General features: G+C 39.9%; 1 protein-coding gene and 1 long non-coding RNA gene across 2 annotated transcripts in view; one reads left to right on the forward strand and one right to left on the reverse strand.

The window, feature by feature from the left end:
- LOC133512941 (uncharacterized) overlaps window positions 1-72 on the forward strand; it is a 5005-nt gene extending 4933 nt beyond the window's left edge. The window contains exon 3 of the long non-coding RNA XR_009798343.1: window positions 1-72. This exon is cut by the window's left edge and continues 405 nt beyond it. This is a non-coding gene — a long non-coding RNA (uncharacterized LOC133512941).
- myt1lb (myelin transcription factor 1-like, b) overlaps window positions 1-16380 on the reverse strand; it is a 133543-nt gene that overhangs the window by 18228 nt on the left and 98935 nt on the right. The window contains exons 7-11 of the mRNA XM_061843043.1: window positions 15087-15221; window positions 10102-10192; window positions 6933-7040; window positions 5841-6067; window positions 3816-4093 (exon numbers count right to left, since the gene is read on the reverse strand). Of these exons, the coding sequence (XP_061699027.1) occupies window positions 3816-4093; window positions 5841-6067; window positions 6933-7040; window positions 10102-10192; window positions 15087-15221 (839 nt within the window). The remainder of the gene's footprint in view (window positions 1-3815; window positions 4094-5840; window positions 6068-6932; window positions 7041-10101; window positions 10193-15086; window positions 15222-16380) is intronic.

Raw genomic sequence — 16380 nt, forward strand, 5'->3', positions numbered from 1 at the left:
ATTTTTACACATCCAATTAAATCTGAGATTATTTGAGCGAGAATTAGCTGTATTATTAGATGATGAGATTATGGTCATTTTTGGGGGGCAGGTGTTGGAGGGGGGGAGGCATTGCAAGTATCATAAAAGTAAATTTCAAGTCCTTCGTTCCCCTTTGAATCTCGACTCTTATAAAGACAATTCTATGCTTCCAATTGTTTTTTCGCAATTCCTTTTGAGCAGGGCCCTCATACATTCTAACATGGCGGAACAAAGCAAAATCCAGTAAGGCATGGCTGCATAAGTTTGGTGCAAAAGAACTTGAGCAACTTGACCTCAACCTTCTCAAACATTTTTGGGATGAATGTTTAGACCAGGGCAAAACTGTGGAGCAGCTGGAAAGCATTGGCCTCACAGTTCTGAGGACCGGGGTTCGATCCCAGCCCTCCCTGTGTGGAGTTTGCATGTTCTCCCCGTGCCTACGTGGGTTCTCTCTGGGCACTCCAGTTTCCTCCCACATCCCAAAAACATGCAACATTAATTGGACACTCTAAATTGCCACTAGGTGTGATTGTGAGTACGTCTGTTTGTCTCTATGTGCCCTGCGATTGACTGGCAACCAGTTCAGGGTGTACCCTGCCTCCTGCCCATTGACAGCTGGGATAGGCTCCAGCCCTCCCTGTGACCCTTGTGACGATAAGGGGGCTAAGAAAATGGATGGATTGATGTTTAGAACAGAGTTTGTGAGCCAGAACAGATCATGCAACATTAGAAACTTCTAAAATAACAAAATGCGCTGAATTAGTATGGAGTGGGTTTGATACTTCCTTGTCAGTGAATGCATGGTATACGAGCAATCCAATGGCACGACTCATGCCATTGTAATCTAAAAAATAATAACATAAGAGGATGTGAGTCTTAAGAGAGTGTGTTAAACATTTTATAGCTCCTTATTTTTGACTGCAGAGAGCTGACCACTGATGTCGTTTCATTTTTTTGGGATGTGTCTCAGTTGTTGGTAAGGAAATGAAACTTCTCTCAAGATGTGGGCTTAAAACTTTGTGCATGTTGTCCAATTGTCACAAATGTTTCTCAGCTGTTTCAAAAGAACTGTAAAAACAATGGTTAACATTAGCCCCGAGCGCCTACAAACTCAGTTACATGAGTCATGCACAGCTTTTTCAAAGTTGTGATAGAATTAAATGTATTTTGGTAATAATATAAGCTCTTCAGCCTATTCTTGCTCACAATGCCGTGAGAGGACTTTGTGAAGTTGGAGTGGGCTTACCTGGAGCATCAATATTTTGTTAGATGTTTCTTTTCTATCCAACAGCCAGTTGCATTTTTTTGTCATCCTTTTAGGGCTATGTTAAAACATTTATTGGTAAGCTTCAGTCAAAAGTTCAAGTCAAAATGGCGCTCCACCTTTCCCGTAACTGTAGTTTTATGCCATTTACACACTAAGAGCATCACATTTTCTCAGTATCAAGTTACAACTGAAGCAATTCAGCATGTCAGAACACAAATAGCCCTGAAATGTGAACTTTTCTCATGTGTCATCTTGGATTAGATATTCTCTTATATTCAAACACAAACAGACAAAATGCCTTAAAAACTGATTCAAACGTGTGATTAAAGTGAACGCATGACTGTATTGTGGGTCTAAGAACAGAAAACTCCCAAATAAAGTTACTGCTTAATCTGAATATGACCTTATTTCTCATTGTAAAAATACCCCCCCAAAAAGAATTTTTGGGTATTAATGTCAATGTAAATGTAAAAACAGTTATCTATTTTAAAAAGCACCTCCTGTATTTTGCCATTTCTCTCCATTCTAATTAAAATCAGTGGTGACGGTGGTCATTAATGTGGAAAAAAATACTCAATCATGGCCTACTCAAGAAGAAAGTATTATGGCATTAAATGTCACTGTACAGCAAAAGTATAACATGAAACTAATTGATTTGAAATGTTAACCACAATACTTCAGAGATGTCTAGATTTGGACTGCTCAGCAGAAAAAAATTGCACAACAATGAAAAAAAAAAAATCAACATTTCCCCAGTGGTACACTAGTAAAATAAAATCTCTCTTGAAATTGAAATACTATACTGTACACCCTTTTTAATGAAGGTGATTCATTCAAGGGCTGTAAATAATAATGATTAAAACAAGAAGGAGGGTAGATTATAGTGTGTGTCTATGTGTGTGTATACGTGTGTGTACGTGTGTGTGAAAGTGAACTGAGAGAAGTGTTTGGCATGACCTGAGGTGCTGAGATGAAAGACGATGAGGAGTAGAGGAAAAAAAAAGCCCTGTGAAGTCTCCTGTCTTCCCATCCTGCCCTGGGAGCATCCTGCCTGCCTGTCTCACCCAAACGTAGGACAGACAATGAAATGATTTAGGACCACAGGAAGTCCTGACTGCTTCAGGCGTTTGTTCCTGCCAACTTTATTCCTTTCCATTTTGCTTTAGAACGATGTGTCTTTTGGCTTCTCTTCCACTTCCCCTGCTATTTTTACTGTACTGATACTGTTCTACTGTATATCACCTTCCCTTCTGTACTATGACACACTTAGAAACCGGACATTAAAAAAAAAACTTCCATTGCTCCCTATCTTTATTATCAACTCGATCACAGTCAACATTAGCATTAAGCAAGCATTAGCTCTCGTTCTTTCTCCTGACACCATTTTCCCGCTCAGCATCTCGGTGCAGATAGTATGAAACTGCGTCACCTTATCTTCTCAGAAATGACACACTGGGCTCATGCCGTGTCAAACGACGCTTGGTCTCGCTCCTATCTGATCCTCAGTAGGGGAAAAAAATGCCCCGCTGAATCCCGAGTGTAAAACACAGCAATGGGTCTTTGTGAGTGTATCTTGTCTATTTAGAGCGTACTAGGGAAGTCTCCGTATCTTTGTCAGATTTTTCAACCAGCACTTGTCTAATGAAAGAACTGTAGAGATAATCTATGGGTGGTGCTACACGAGATGGAGGCTCATTGAGATGCGGCCACATGAGGCTGCAAAAGCGTAATCTGGGGAAATTTTCAACCTTGAGGACCTACGCAGGGACATGGGCAGCTCCACACACGTCTGTGAAGTGCAGCGTTGAAACATAGATGGATGCTTTTTATATGTGTACAAACTAATGACTCTTTTATAAATATGTTCTAAAACTAATTTAATGATAATTCTTTGGGGAAAATACATCTCAGTCATGTAAAGACCCAAAGTCCCTAATGTCACACGAGACATCTGAGTAGTAGAAGTAAAATTGCTCCAAAATATGAACAGAAGTCAACCAGCATCCTGGAATAAATTGTGCTTGCTCTCTGTCCCGAGGTCAGTAATTCTCATCTGGGGTGCCATGGCAGAATATTCTGCCGAGTGACACCATCAGGCATTCTGTGGAAAGTTATCCAATTTCTCTTAATTTGTTATTATTTCATAATTATTAATTTGTCTTTGTTCATGAATCTAGAAACAGAGAGAAATAAAAATAATTATAAGAATAAGATTCCTGTAGGCATAACAGATTTGCGTTCAATCTACTGGTTTCTTAAATGTTATCTGACCATAATATAAAAGTAATTTAAGCAATCCTGATTATTTACTTGTTGTATATTTTCTAATGAGTCAGGAATAATTTGTTGCTCTTGGAAGAGGAATTAGATTTTATTTTTTAAAGCAGACTGTAGCAGGGAGCTCTGTAGCTTTCTTAGTATGTACCTTACCTAAATAGTTGGTGCTCCACCATAAAAACAAAAACATCAACAATGACAAAATTATATTCAACAGGCTCTATTGCTGTCCTATTTTCTAGTCTCCTACCTGTGAGCACAAATCTTGGGGCTTTCCCCCCATACCATGGGGCATCTCCCGACAGCGTGTGGACAGGTTGAGGATGGCTGTGGCAGCCATGTGTGCGGCCTCCATGTCGTGGCTGTAGTCAAAGCTGCTCTTGCTGCAGGTGCTGCTGGCGCTGCTGCCCCCGCCTCCTCCAACACCCCCCACTCCGCCTCCACAGCTCAGGCTGCTGCTGCTACTGCTGGGAGCGTAGGTGCTGGTAGTGCTGCTGGCTGAACTGGAGTTCTTGCAGTAGCGCTTGGCTATAGGACACGTTGCAGAAATGAGACATCAAAACAAATGTATATTTTAATATCATCGAATACGTACATTATGAGGACACCTGAATATTATAAATACAGGAATTTAAAATTCAAGCATATAGCAACTTGTCTAACTTTTCCATTTTTCTCTGAAAACATCCAAAAATATTTTGGAGTCCGCCTGCTGGATTTTATTGTCACCCCCGCCCCTCAAAAATATGTAAATAAAATGTGAGGTTTTTTAGTTCATCTTAAATGTGTTACTGATATTGCGAACAGTTGGTGGAGTCCCTTTTCAAATTATTCCACAACAAACTCATACAACTCTTGCATTACGCAAAAATCCTGATCAGGAAATCCATCCATCCATTTTCTTTGCCGCTTATCCTCATGAGGGTCGCAGGGAGTGCTGGAGCCTATCCCAGCTGTCAACGGGCAGGAGGCGGGGTATACTCTGAACTGGTTGCCAGCCAACCACAGGGCACATTGAGACAAACAGCCACACTCACAATCACCCCTAGGGGGAATTTAGAGTGTCTAATTAATGTTGCATGTTTTTGGAATGTGGGTGGAAACCGGAGTGCCCAGAGAAAACCCACGCAGGCACGGGAAGAACATGCAAACTCCACAAAGGCGGGGTTGGGATCGAACCTGGGACCTCAGAACTGTGAGGCCAACCCTTTCCAGCTGAACCACCGTGCCGCCCTGATCAGGAAATGTGTTTTTAAAATAGTCCTGACTGAAAATAATTTAAATACCTCAAAGGAGTCTTGTGATAAACATGCGAACACACTTTGACCATTTAAAGTTTTGCACAATATAAATAGAATCATCTGTTTCTTCTGGCTATGATAAAAAAAGACTTCTGTTCTCTGGTGAAGTCCCACAAATTTCCAAAATGTTTCCAACTTTGTTTCACATAGAAGACTTCTTATCAGTGCACTGGAGAGATGTAAAGACATTGAATATTTTATAATTATATACAGTAAATGTCAAAGGTATTTCGATTCACTGCAGCTGGACTGCTTTTTTTTTTAAATTATACGGTATGTACAATAAATGGGCATTATAGCATGTAACTCAACAATGAATTAAAAAAAGATAAATGTTATACAAATCTGAGGTGCAATGAAATTGTCCATCAAGTGGGCCTTATACATTGTAATGAAATCATGGATGTAGCAGTAGTGCAAGTTTCTACACTTTGCTAGCCTGTCCAAAAAAAAAATCAACAAGATGACATATTTGCCATTTGTGAATTCAAAACATTAATGCTAAAAACAAACAAGAACAATGCGATATGCTTCGCTTTTTATTTGACCCCTGATCCGTGGTGAAAACTTAACATGATTTGGCCATAGACCCGATCATAGCAGTGGATAGATCACCGTTTTTGTCATGACACAAAATGTATTATCTGTGTATGTTTGTTTTAGTTTCATTCGCTCTTCTTTCATTGGGAACATTGTGTGTTTACCAAGCAACACTGAATGCAGTGAATAGTAAATAGTAAAAAAAACTTTGAAAACATGCTGACTAAACTGTACTGTAACCTGTATCCTTGATGCAAATGACTCTCCAGTAAAAAATACAATTAGATGACTACTTCAGGGATGTTACAGCTTAGCTGCATTAATTGGTTGTTTTAAATGGCTCCAACATGACAGGTCAATGGCCTTCTAAGATACGGCGACCACAATTAAAAATAAAATGGGAGATGCAAATGCAATCTTCCATAAATTATTACCGTCAAATCCTTTGGGGGAGGTATCCCTGTGCCCGTGAACCTTGGGTGCTATGGCCCGTTTCCCGTAAACTTGGTGGTTGTTGGTGCCCTCAAAGGCGCTGTAGTCAAAGCTGGTCTTAGAGTACTTCTCCAGCTCCTTGGCCAGGTTGGATCGGGGCGTGCTGGTGGAAACATTGTTCTTGTCACCATACTGAGGATAGTCCAGTTGTTTGACAAAGCACATAGGCCTGGAAAATAAATGACGAGGGGGTGGAAGTTGGACCGAGCCACTGAAAACTGCCCAAGGGAGTTAGGATGGGGGAGGAAATTTGGCTTAAAGTGGGCAGACTCAAAGGAAAGCGCAGACTGTTGGCAATACTCCAGAACTGAAATATGGAGGATAATACTAGTAAACGGCAGGCTGTTTGAGACAGGATATTCCCTCTCTTTGCTATTGCATGTGTAACGTTCACAGTCTCCACTGCCAATAAAAAATAAATTGAATGTCCTTACTTCTTTTTATTACACATGCTATTGTGGTTAATGGTTTTATCATTTAATGTGGTAAATAAACAGTATATCGGTAGCCGCAAACCATAACAAGGAAGAGATGAAATGCGAGTCCTTATCATGTTTCCGTTCAGTCGTACCTAAATATGCAAGTGGCAATTACTTGTGACACCAGAGTATTTGTATGACTTTAAAATAGTAATATGAAAACAATTGTGCTTCACTATGATAAATGTGAGCGATTGCATTAAAGGAATAAGGACATTTGTCTTCAATAGTAAGGAGACAAATGAACATGCAGTCTTTTGGAAGTATTCACTGAAGGATAGAACATAAAACAAAACGTACTTCAAATCTGAACAGCTTTAAGAAATGTAAAGTGGAATGGAACTAAACATTTCAGTGTGAGAGGAATAACTAACATTGAGGTCCTTCAATAACATAGAACATGCATCAAACATTTCATGTGAATTCATCAAACGGCAGAACAAGCGCGAGTTTGATCTTTTTATCTTCTGCTGTGAAGTTGCCAGGAGTTTTGACAGTTCCTGTTGTTTTAAGCCTACCTGATGAGTAGGAGGTGAAAAGAGAAGTCTGTTCTACCTTAAGACTCGATCAGAAGCCTGGTTGGGCTTGGAGCTGTCACAGCTCTGGTGTTTTTCCTGGGCCTTGGCAAGCTTCTCGGCTGCAGCGATTGGGCATCCGGACAGACTGAAATACAAAAACAATGTCACCATTGTCAGTGTACAAAATCCTCAACACAATTTTGGAAGGTGAAATTCTGAGCTCAATGTACATTATGTGTTATAAAACATAATGATTGGTTATGTCCTTATCTGACAACCTAATTGTCACATGGCTTATTCAGAGAGTCTCTCAAATAATTCAATTGAATCTAATTACAGAAGACTGTGTGTTTCCATTTGAAAACTTATATTTGCCCATGTAAATTTTCCAGGTTGGATACATGCATGTTATTTGACAAACTGTAATGTCCTTGAAATATTAATCTATCTATGTATTTTCTATGCCGTTTGTCCTCATTAGGGTCACGGGTGAGCTGGAACTTCTCCCAGCTGACTTTGGACAAGGGGCAGGGTACACCCAGTATTGGTCGCTAGTCGATCTCAGAGCATTTAAACAAACAATCGCATTCACGTTCTCATCTAGGGACAATTTAGATTCTTCAATTAATCCAAGCTGCATGTTTTTGGAATGTGGGAAAAAACCTACACAATCATGGGGAGAACATGCAACTCAACATAGAAAGGCAGTAATTCAACCCCAAGCTCCAGAACTGTGAGGCATCAATGTCAATCACGTGCTCACTGTGCTGCCTTGAAACACACTACACACTAGAGCCACACGATTATGGTCAAAATCAATATTGTAAAACGTTTATTCGTCATAATTATTCTTCATATAAAGTGCAATTATGAATCACAACCCAATGTAAGTAAATATAGTTAATGCATGGAAGGGAGTAACATTAGGCTGCAAGCATCGACGTTTCCTTTTCAATACCCCATCGTCAATACAGTACAGTGAATTTTCAAGGACGATACATCTACGTACGTCTTGATAGGTCAGTCGAGCACAGTCAAAAAGTACAAAGGACTCCACAGTTGGAATTTTTTTACTGAGTTCAGGCTAGCCAAAAAGACAAAGTCAAGGCAGGCACTGCAACGATGGTTAATAGTGTCTGACCATGACATGCAGTCAACTTCCAAATAAAAGCTTATATATATTTATGTAACTACATTGGACAGCAATGCCATTTTAGGATTTAATTTTGGAAGTTGGCCATGGAGCACAGTACCTGCCCTTAATGAAGCTTTACACACTTTCTCCCTGGTGACTGGCTTGACTATTTTGTGGGGACTGCTGCAAATGAAGAACTTTCCACATTCAGCAGAGCCCACATTTCAAATGTTAACAAAATCGCAGCCGACCAGGCTCATTTAATCATGGCAGATGAAATCATAATCATGATTAAAATCAATTTAATTGTGCAGCCCTACATTACATTATATATCAGTTTTAAACATATATCCAAAGGAACATTTGTAAGAGTGAAGCTCACAATGTCCTCATTCTAAAGATGTATGATGGTATTAATGTTAGAATGTTCATCTTTTGCACCAAATTCCGACAACGATGCCTATGTTGTTTTACTTCAGTCATTGCATCTTCTTTTTGGTGTTGAAATAAGAGCCCTTGTCAAGCCCTTAAATGAATCAATAACTGACTAAGGCCTGGTACAAAAATAAGGACAATAGGGCTTTTTTGGCCTCTTCCCAAGCACATCAAACACCAGACTACCTTGGTTTATCATATTATCCTTTGAGATTATCATTAGGTCTAAGGGTTTTTAAGAGTGGTCCGGAATGAGTCGGGACTGAAAATGTTAAATATGGAACCCATTCAATATTTATGACCTAGAATGGGATGGTATAGAGTGCAAGCGTGAAAGTCACTGACCAAAAGTTCATAAAGCGATCCTTAACCTCCATTTTCCTCTGTGCTGGTCTGTCCAATGTAATGTGTCAGGCCTCGCAAAATGCACTTTGACAGTGGCCTGAAGCCAGTATGGAGATGTACTCATGAGCACCTGTCACACGATGCCCACAAATGTGTGTCTGTAAGTAGAATGTGTATCATTTCTTTAATAGCAAAAGTGAAAGTTTATGACTCGTGCGGATGCATGTGCCGATTTGGCGCCCGAGCCGTGTCACTGAGCACGGTATGGGGGCACTGTGGTCCTCCCAGGTCTGCACCTTTGCTGTCACCCTGGCTGAGTGGCAGAAAGGTGCTAATAGCTGCTGTTATGGCTGAGATCCCTGAGCATCTGCTGTGGGTGACTCCCTTTTCACTGTAACCTCACCCCATCTGACAGCATAGCTATTTTTGCTTCCCCCTCCAATCCTGCACCTGATAGATGCCATTTTTTTCTACCATGATTCATATTTTAGTATGCGTGAGCCAGTGTATCGTAATCAGTCTCATTTGAAATGTGGGATCATAAACTTAGCGGAACAACTTGAAGCCCTCTGAAAAGGAAGACTTTTATGGTATTAGTCAACTACAGAATCAATGGATGAATATTTTTTTTTGTCCATTTAAATGTCACCAACATCTGAAACCTCACTGTTCACAGTTTTTGTGCTGCAGGTGGATTGATAAACAATTCATATGTAATTTTAAAACATCTTTGGGAAAGACTTTAGGTGTCCTGCTTTTGTGTTTGAGAATACTGTATCACATTTTCAGTTTTCCTGCCAAGTATTGTGCATTTTGCATGGGTAGTTTGGGGGCACCCTCCCAGTCTCTTGATTACAGTGTATGACGCTAACCATGCTTACCCCAAGCAAATAATGTTCAAATTTGCATAAGAAACAAGAGAAACATATGGAGTTCTAAAGATAATGATATACTGTACTGTTGTATAATTTTAATCAATATGCAAAGTCCTCACTATATTTTATTAGGAACATAATGACACACTGTACAATATTCCACGTGGATGTAAAACCAAACAAAATGTTCCAGACAAAAACAAACATTTCACAAAAGAAACCAGCAGACAATGAAACCAACATAACATCCCCGGTGGAGGTGACGAACCCCATCGATCCAGGTTAAATTATATCACAAAATAATGATTACAAGGATGAAAAAGTAAAAAGAAGATCTCACGTCCATATGAACTGAAATAAGATCCCACAGAAAAACATGGATCGAGCCTGTTTCTTATGGGCAGGCTGTCACTTACCTTCTGTGAGAGTTTCTGTTGCTATTGACATGGCCGCGTCCAGTGCAGCCAGGCGTAGGACACTTAAGAACGTTCTCATACATAGCCACAACTTCATAGCGACAGGAGACAGGAGTGAGAAACACTGAAGGTTAGGAGCCCCTCGAAACCACGCATGAGTTCTATTAGTGTGTGAGCTTGGCATTATAAACATCATTAAGAAATGAGCCTGCGTGAACCCAAATGACCTCTTCTTCATTTTAATGAATGCTAGTTTGAAAGGGCAGGCAAGGTTTCCCACCATATTGCATCCACTTATCCGAGCAGTTCAAATTAATATTCATGCAATAGGCACGGTCATGAATAAAAAGGAGCCATTCAGGTTCAGCGAGACGCAGAAATGGAGGGGGGAATTGGGGCCATGCGGAAAGCGGATTCAACCAACAGCAGACAATCATGCAAAACACATGTCTTGAAATCAATAGAAGATCCCTTCCTTCTGTTATTTGCGCTTTGGTATCACGGGCATGTTGTTAGCGTGGTCCTCGATACCATTTACTATTAAAACACTCCATAACTGTCTCACACCCCGTGGCAACCAGCCAATTAGATTAATGATCTATGGATGTCTGAGAGGAGCTGTCGGAACACTGAAAGCGGGGGCGCGTGGAAGGGTCGTCTCGACACTGTGGCGTGCGGGGCCAAACCCCATCGGCATCAGCTTCATCATTATCACCCCCTTAAACTTTCACCCCTCATCATCCTCTTTCCCTTACATCCTAATTGGTGTTCGGTGCAGGTAATTGGAAAAAGCCTGCCACCTCAACTTGCCACAAGCCAATACATTATGCATATCCTAGACTTGTCCTGCCCTCTGCAAAGAGACAGGAAATTGAAACACTACAAAATAGTCTTAATCTAATTACAAGATGGCAAGAAAAAGGGAAGGAAAAGGAGGATGCAAACTGTTTGTGTGAGCATTGTGTTACATATGCAAATTACATTAAAAAGTGACAATCAATTCGAACAATATAGTTGAGAGAAAAAGAAGGCTCAAATGAGCACATGGTGAAAGGGAATTGATGAATTTCAGATTTAATTTAATTGTCATTTTTCATATTTCCCACAGAGCTTCCTGGCTCCACTGTGTGATATCCCAATTAAATGAAACCACCGCATTAAAAAAACATCATCTATCCGGCACAGCCAATGAATTAACAGTAAAAGAGAAAAGCCTGTTACTGAGTTTGCCCTCCAGGTAGTCACTTGTGTAGCATATTGTCAGCTTTACCTTTAAACTAGTCAAGCAAGGCTCCGTTTGTGTGATACAATTGAGCAGCATTGGCTGAAGATGCAGGTCACCTTTACAAATGTCAGAAGGCTGAACTGTCTATGCGTTAGATTCTTAATCCTTGAGCACCAAAGTCAAGGTCACGTATGTACATCAACCACACATTAGGTACAGGTACAGGTAATAGCTAATGAACAAGTTTGGATTTACATTGTCACAAATGTAGTGTTCTTGTTCTGGTGGGAGAAAAAATGGACTCTGAGATGCACTGCCATTTAGATCTAAACTGTTCTGAACTGAATAATAATCCAATACTGCATATGTTAAAATTGCAATGAAGTGACAAATACATACAATACAAGAATAAAGTACATGTTCTCTTGCGCGCACAACAAATAGTCAAGCCACAATCTAAGAACAGTGTACCACCATGTCAGCCTTTAAATTACAATGACATTTACTAGTTTGTGATGTCTGCACAGCTCTACGTAACTCTTGCCAGCATCATGAATACATATTAAAGCCCACCAACTACGTCATGTGATAGAAACCCCAAACCATTGACACTCAACAATGTAATAATATTTATCGTGAGATTGGCCTCACACACTTGTGATATCACATCACAGAGTGAGAGTCATAATGAAATCCCTTTGTAATGTATGGGAGTTATTTGTGTATGATGAAATATGTATTTCACTGTGCTTCATTACAAACATTGTTCTGTTTTTTGACAATTTGAAAAACATAATTAAAACACTACTACTACTACATTATAATTTATACATTGCATTCAATTTTATTTTATTTTTAATTTTATTATGTATTTTACCTTGCAGTACAGTCGCTGGTGTGGGTTGTAGTTTACCAGCCTGACTTCTGTGGAAGTAGCATCAGTTCAATTCCTACTTTGTGCTGGTTGAATGGTTGTCTGTCTTTCTGTGTCCCGTTTGCAGAGGTGGATAGTAACGCACTACAATTACTCCGTTACATTTACTCAAGTAATATTTTCTATTAACTGTACTTGTTAGAGTACTCTAAATTCACTATACTTTTTAATTTTACTTGAGTAATTATGTGAAGAAGGAAACCTTTACTCTATTCCAATGATCGACAGTGCCGTTTACTACTTTTATTTATTCATTCTTGCGTATGTGGGTCTACTTTAGACTCCATCTTTGACTTCTGCAGAGCATACCTGTTCCCCAAATCAAACAGGATTACTATTGCCATTTGACAGTCACATGACTGCGCACGTTGCCTTCCCAAACTTGGATATATCAGGCCACCTCTAACTTGAAATAATACCTTGCGGTGAGATGCAGCTGTTTCTATTGTTGTTTTGGCAGTGAATATGACAACATTAGCACTATCTTATGGTGTCGCACACGCACAATCAATAAGTCAGCTTCTCGAGTGAGTGAGTGAGTGAGTGAGTGAGTGAGTGAGTGAGTGAGTGAGTGAGTGAGTGAGTCAGTGAGTGAGTGAGTGAGTGAGTGAGCAAATAATGTTTCTGTAATGCATCTGTTTCTAGTTTTGGGCACTCAAAAATTGAAATGGAGGTAGGTGTGTGTCACATCCTATGTTGTAAAATTTTGTTTATTATTTGATGTTCAAGTTCTGATTTAAAAAAACAAACTGAAATTACTCAAGTTACTCTTTACTTGAATAGATTTTTCATTGAGTACTTTCTTACTCTTAAGTTAATATTTGAATGATTACTATTTACTTTTACTTGAGCTATCTTATTGTAAAGTAGCAGTACTCTTACTTGCGTACAATATTTGGCTACTCTACCCAGCTCTCCCCGAGTCTAGTCTGCTTTTCGGCTGAGGTCACCCGGGATAGATCTATAGCTCCAGGTTCCCGTAACCCTGAACAGGATAAGCGTTAAGCGGTGGAAAATGGTTGTACAGTATGCATTACATCACATTAGATTTTGATTTCATTTGAAAATTGTTCAATAGCTTTTGTTAAAAATGTTGATAATCATTGATATTTTTAAAATAACTGGCAATATGAATCAAAAGTGGACATTGCTATGCTCTTGTTCTGTATCACATTCAAATATGTACTGGAGCCCCCACTTGATGAAAAGACAGATGGTGAATTTTGCTTGTACTGTAGACCAACAAAAGGAGGCCCAATCAATACAAGAAAATTCCAATCCCAAAGACAATAGTACCTCTGGAGGCTCTTGATCAGCATTAAGGTCAAGTGCTCCAAGTTGTGCGTTTGTCTTTTTTTTTTTGAGAGCACCTTTGTGCCAATTATAGAATCTGCGCGCCACAGAACAAGTGTCATCTGAGGCACCCCTGGTCTTTACAAGCCTTTTTGTCATGGTAACTAATTTCTTTGTCATTATTAAAACCCTCTTTTATTTTGATTGTGCTCGCTGTCATGCAGATGATATCTTGATTTTCACTTGGTCCATTAATAAAACACATAAACAGTCTTTTATTGAGATGTTTGTATGAGGTAAGCAAGGCTAAATAGCCGGGGTGAAATCTTACAATTCATTCTAATGTTTATTGCCACTTCACCAAATACGCAATTGCGAGATACGGTAAGATCCTTTCTCTTCAATGCATCGCAACTGAGCAAAGAATATAAATCAAACAATAGGTTTTGTAGCATGGATGACTGAGGAAGGGCTAAGTGTTATCAAGGTCCAAGCTCTGAATGAAATGTTATGACTTGATTTTAACAAATAAATAAGAGCAGCCAGTTAATTTTCGACCAATCTGGGGAGGCTACTTCCTGCTAGGCTCACATCTTAATGGAGAATAAGCAACAGTGTACTACAGTTAAGTCAGGTCTTAAATTTTCTATATAAAAAATGTGAAAAATTCCCAACGAATTTGAATAAGCGATGGATTATTGTGTTCCACAACAGTCTGACTGTAATGTACATTAAAAAGAAATAAAAATGTCCACCCAGGGTGACAATGCTAAATGTGTGATTGGAAATTTAATAAATATTGACTGTACCTCCTGATATCTCTGTGAAAGGAACAGGAATTACAGTATGAGTGTCGACTACCACTCACAGCAAGGTTTTTTTTTTCACTACAGCTCAGTTTGCTGGATCGAGTGGGTTGCTGCCTCCAATGCAAGCAGACTGTATCACCACTAAAATGCTAACAAACCTATGAACCAAACACACACCTCAGAAGTTGTAAATTCAGCATAAAGAAGAACTTCATGATCTTGCTATTTGCGATCTATGATTTTCATGCAAATGAGATCTATACAGTAGTTATTAATTTACGTAAAAATACTGCTCTTAAACTTGCCTGTGGTAATGAAACTAACAGGTATGACAATCAATCTTTCAATCAGTCGTACATGCTGTGACAAAAAATGAATCTGACCACACGGGCAGATGTGATCAGTGTCTAGAAAGTGGGCCAATGAGTCTCATGCAAAAACATTCACTGACCTCTACATTTCACAGATCAAGGCCTCATTTTATACCTCATCACCACGGCACACTAAGCAGGCAATCAGAGAACAAAACTACGACTGCATGCAAAAGGTCACAAGAGAAGTGCCGCTGGAGGCTTTTGCTATCAAACAGTCCAGCAAACACACAAAGACATAGAGCCAGTCAGACTCAGCAGTGATCACAGGGAGGCATGCAGAGTAACACGGAAGGTGAAGGCCAAAGATTGGGTGGATAGTGCTAGTGCTGGTGTGAGACCAGATGGCTTACTTTCTGGTGGCACTCTGTCTTTGTGCGGACAGCCTGACAGGCTTCGATGGTGGGGGTACAACCCAGTCACATGACCCGTGCCGTCACAGCCCGGTGTCGGACAGCGGCTCTCCTTCTTGTCTGCGCGGGAAGCATCTGTGGGAAGGAAAGAATATAGTACATATTAATACAGCACAACTCAAGATGGCCAGACTAATGTAGCAGAAAGTTGAAGGTCACATGATTGCATTTTCCTTTCAAGTGCTCTTGTCACTCAGTTTTGACCAGATTCTTATCTTTTTGAATGTAAAAAAAAAAAAAAATCAACAACATTCTGTTGAGTTTAGATAACAGGATTTGATACAGGGGAGTAGCTCAGGTTAAATGCCAGTTTGCCAGTTATGCATTTTGACAACACCCTACCCATACTATTTTCATTAAATAGTCTCCTGAATTAAAAAAAGAAAAGAATGATCTTTGTTGAAAGATCTGATCTATCATTGAAATAGAGAACAATTCAACAGTTCAACCCTCGACTGTTATGGCATTATTTAACGAGGCTTTTTTTTAATGACTTTAGTTCTCTTTACTGATTGAATGGGAGGAATCCTGCCAATCTACGGTGTCATTGTTTTCAACACCCATTTAAGATACAGCTCTTTTTCTTTGCCTTGGGTGTTAAAGCTGTATATAGTATGTAAGATGTCATGTCATCCCGCGGCCCCACACCCAAATTCAGCCATACAATATGAGAACAGAACCATCGCTTCAATATGACACAGACAAGACATGTAATGCCCCTTACAGGTGATTCTACAACCTTTTTAATATGTTTTGAAGGAGATGGGTAATTTCCATGTCATCAATTGCAGTGCATCACCGACCAGGCCAGCGCTAAAACAACCCAAGATACTGGCAAATACAACAAGATGTTAGAGGAGCTGAGTGGCTAAATGATTATTGGGTCATCTCCTGTAGTAGATGCTTTGGTGAATAAATAAATATCCATCCATCCATTTTCTGAGCTGCTTATCCTCACGAGGATCGCGGGAGTGCTGGAGGCAATCCCAGCTGTCATCTGGCAGGAGGCAGGGTACACCTTGAACTGGTTGCAAGCCAATTGCAGGGCACATGGAGACAGATAGCAGTCACACTCACATTCACACCTAGGGGGTATTTTTAGAATGTCCAATTAATGTTGCATGTTTTTGGGATGTGAGAGGAAACTGGAGTGCCCAGAGAAAACCCATGCAGGCATGGGGAGAACATGCAAACTCCACACAGGAAACGTCAAGATGCGAACCCTGACCCACAG

Source organism: Syngnathoides biaculeatus, chromosome 15, assembly GCF_019802595.1.
Source record: "Syngnathoides biaculeatus isolate LvHL_M chromosome 15, ASM1980259v1, whole genome shotgun sequence".
Classification (NCBI taxonomy): domain Eukaryota; kingdom Metazoa; phylum Chordata; class Actinopteri; order Syngnathiformes; family Syngnathidae; genus Syngnathoides; species Syngnathoides biaculeatus.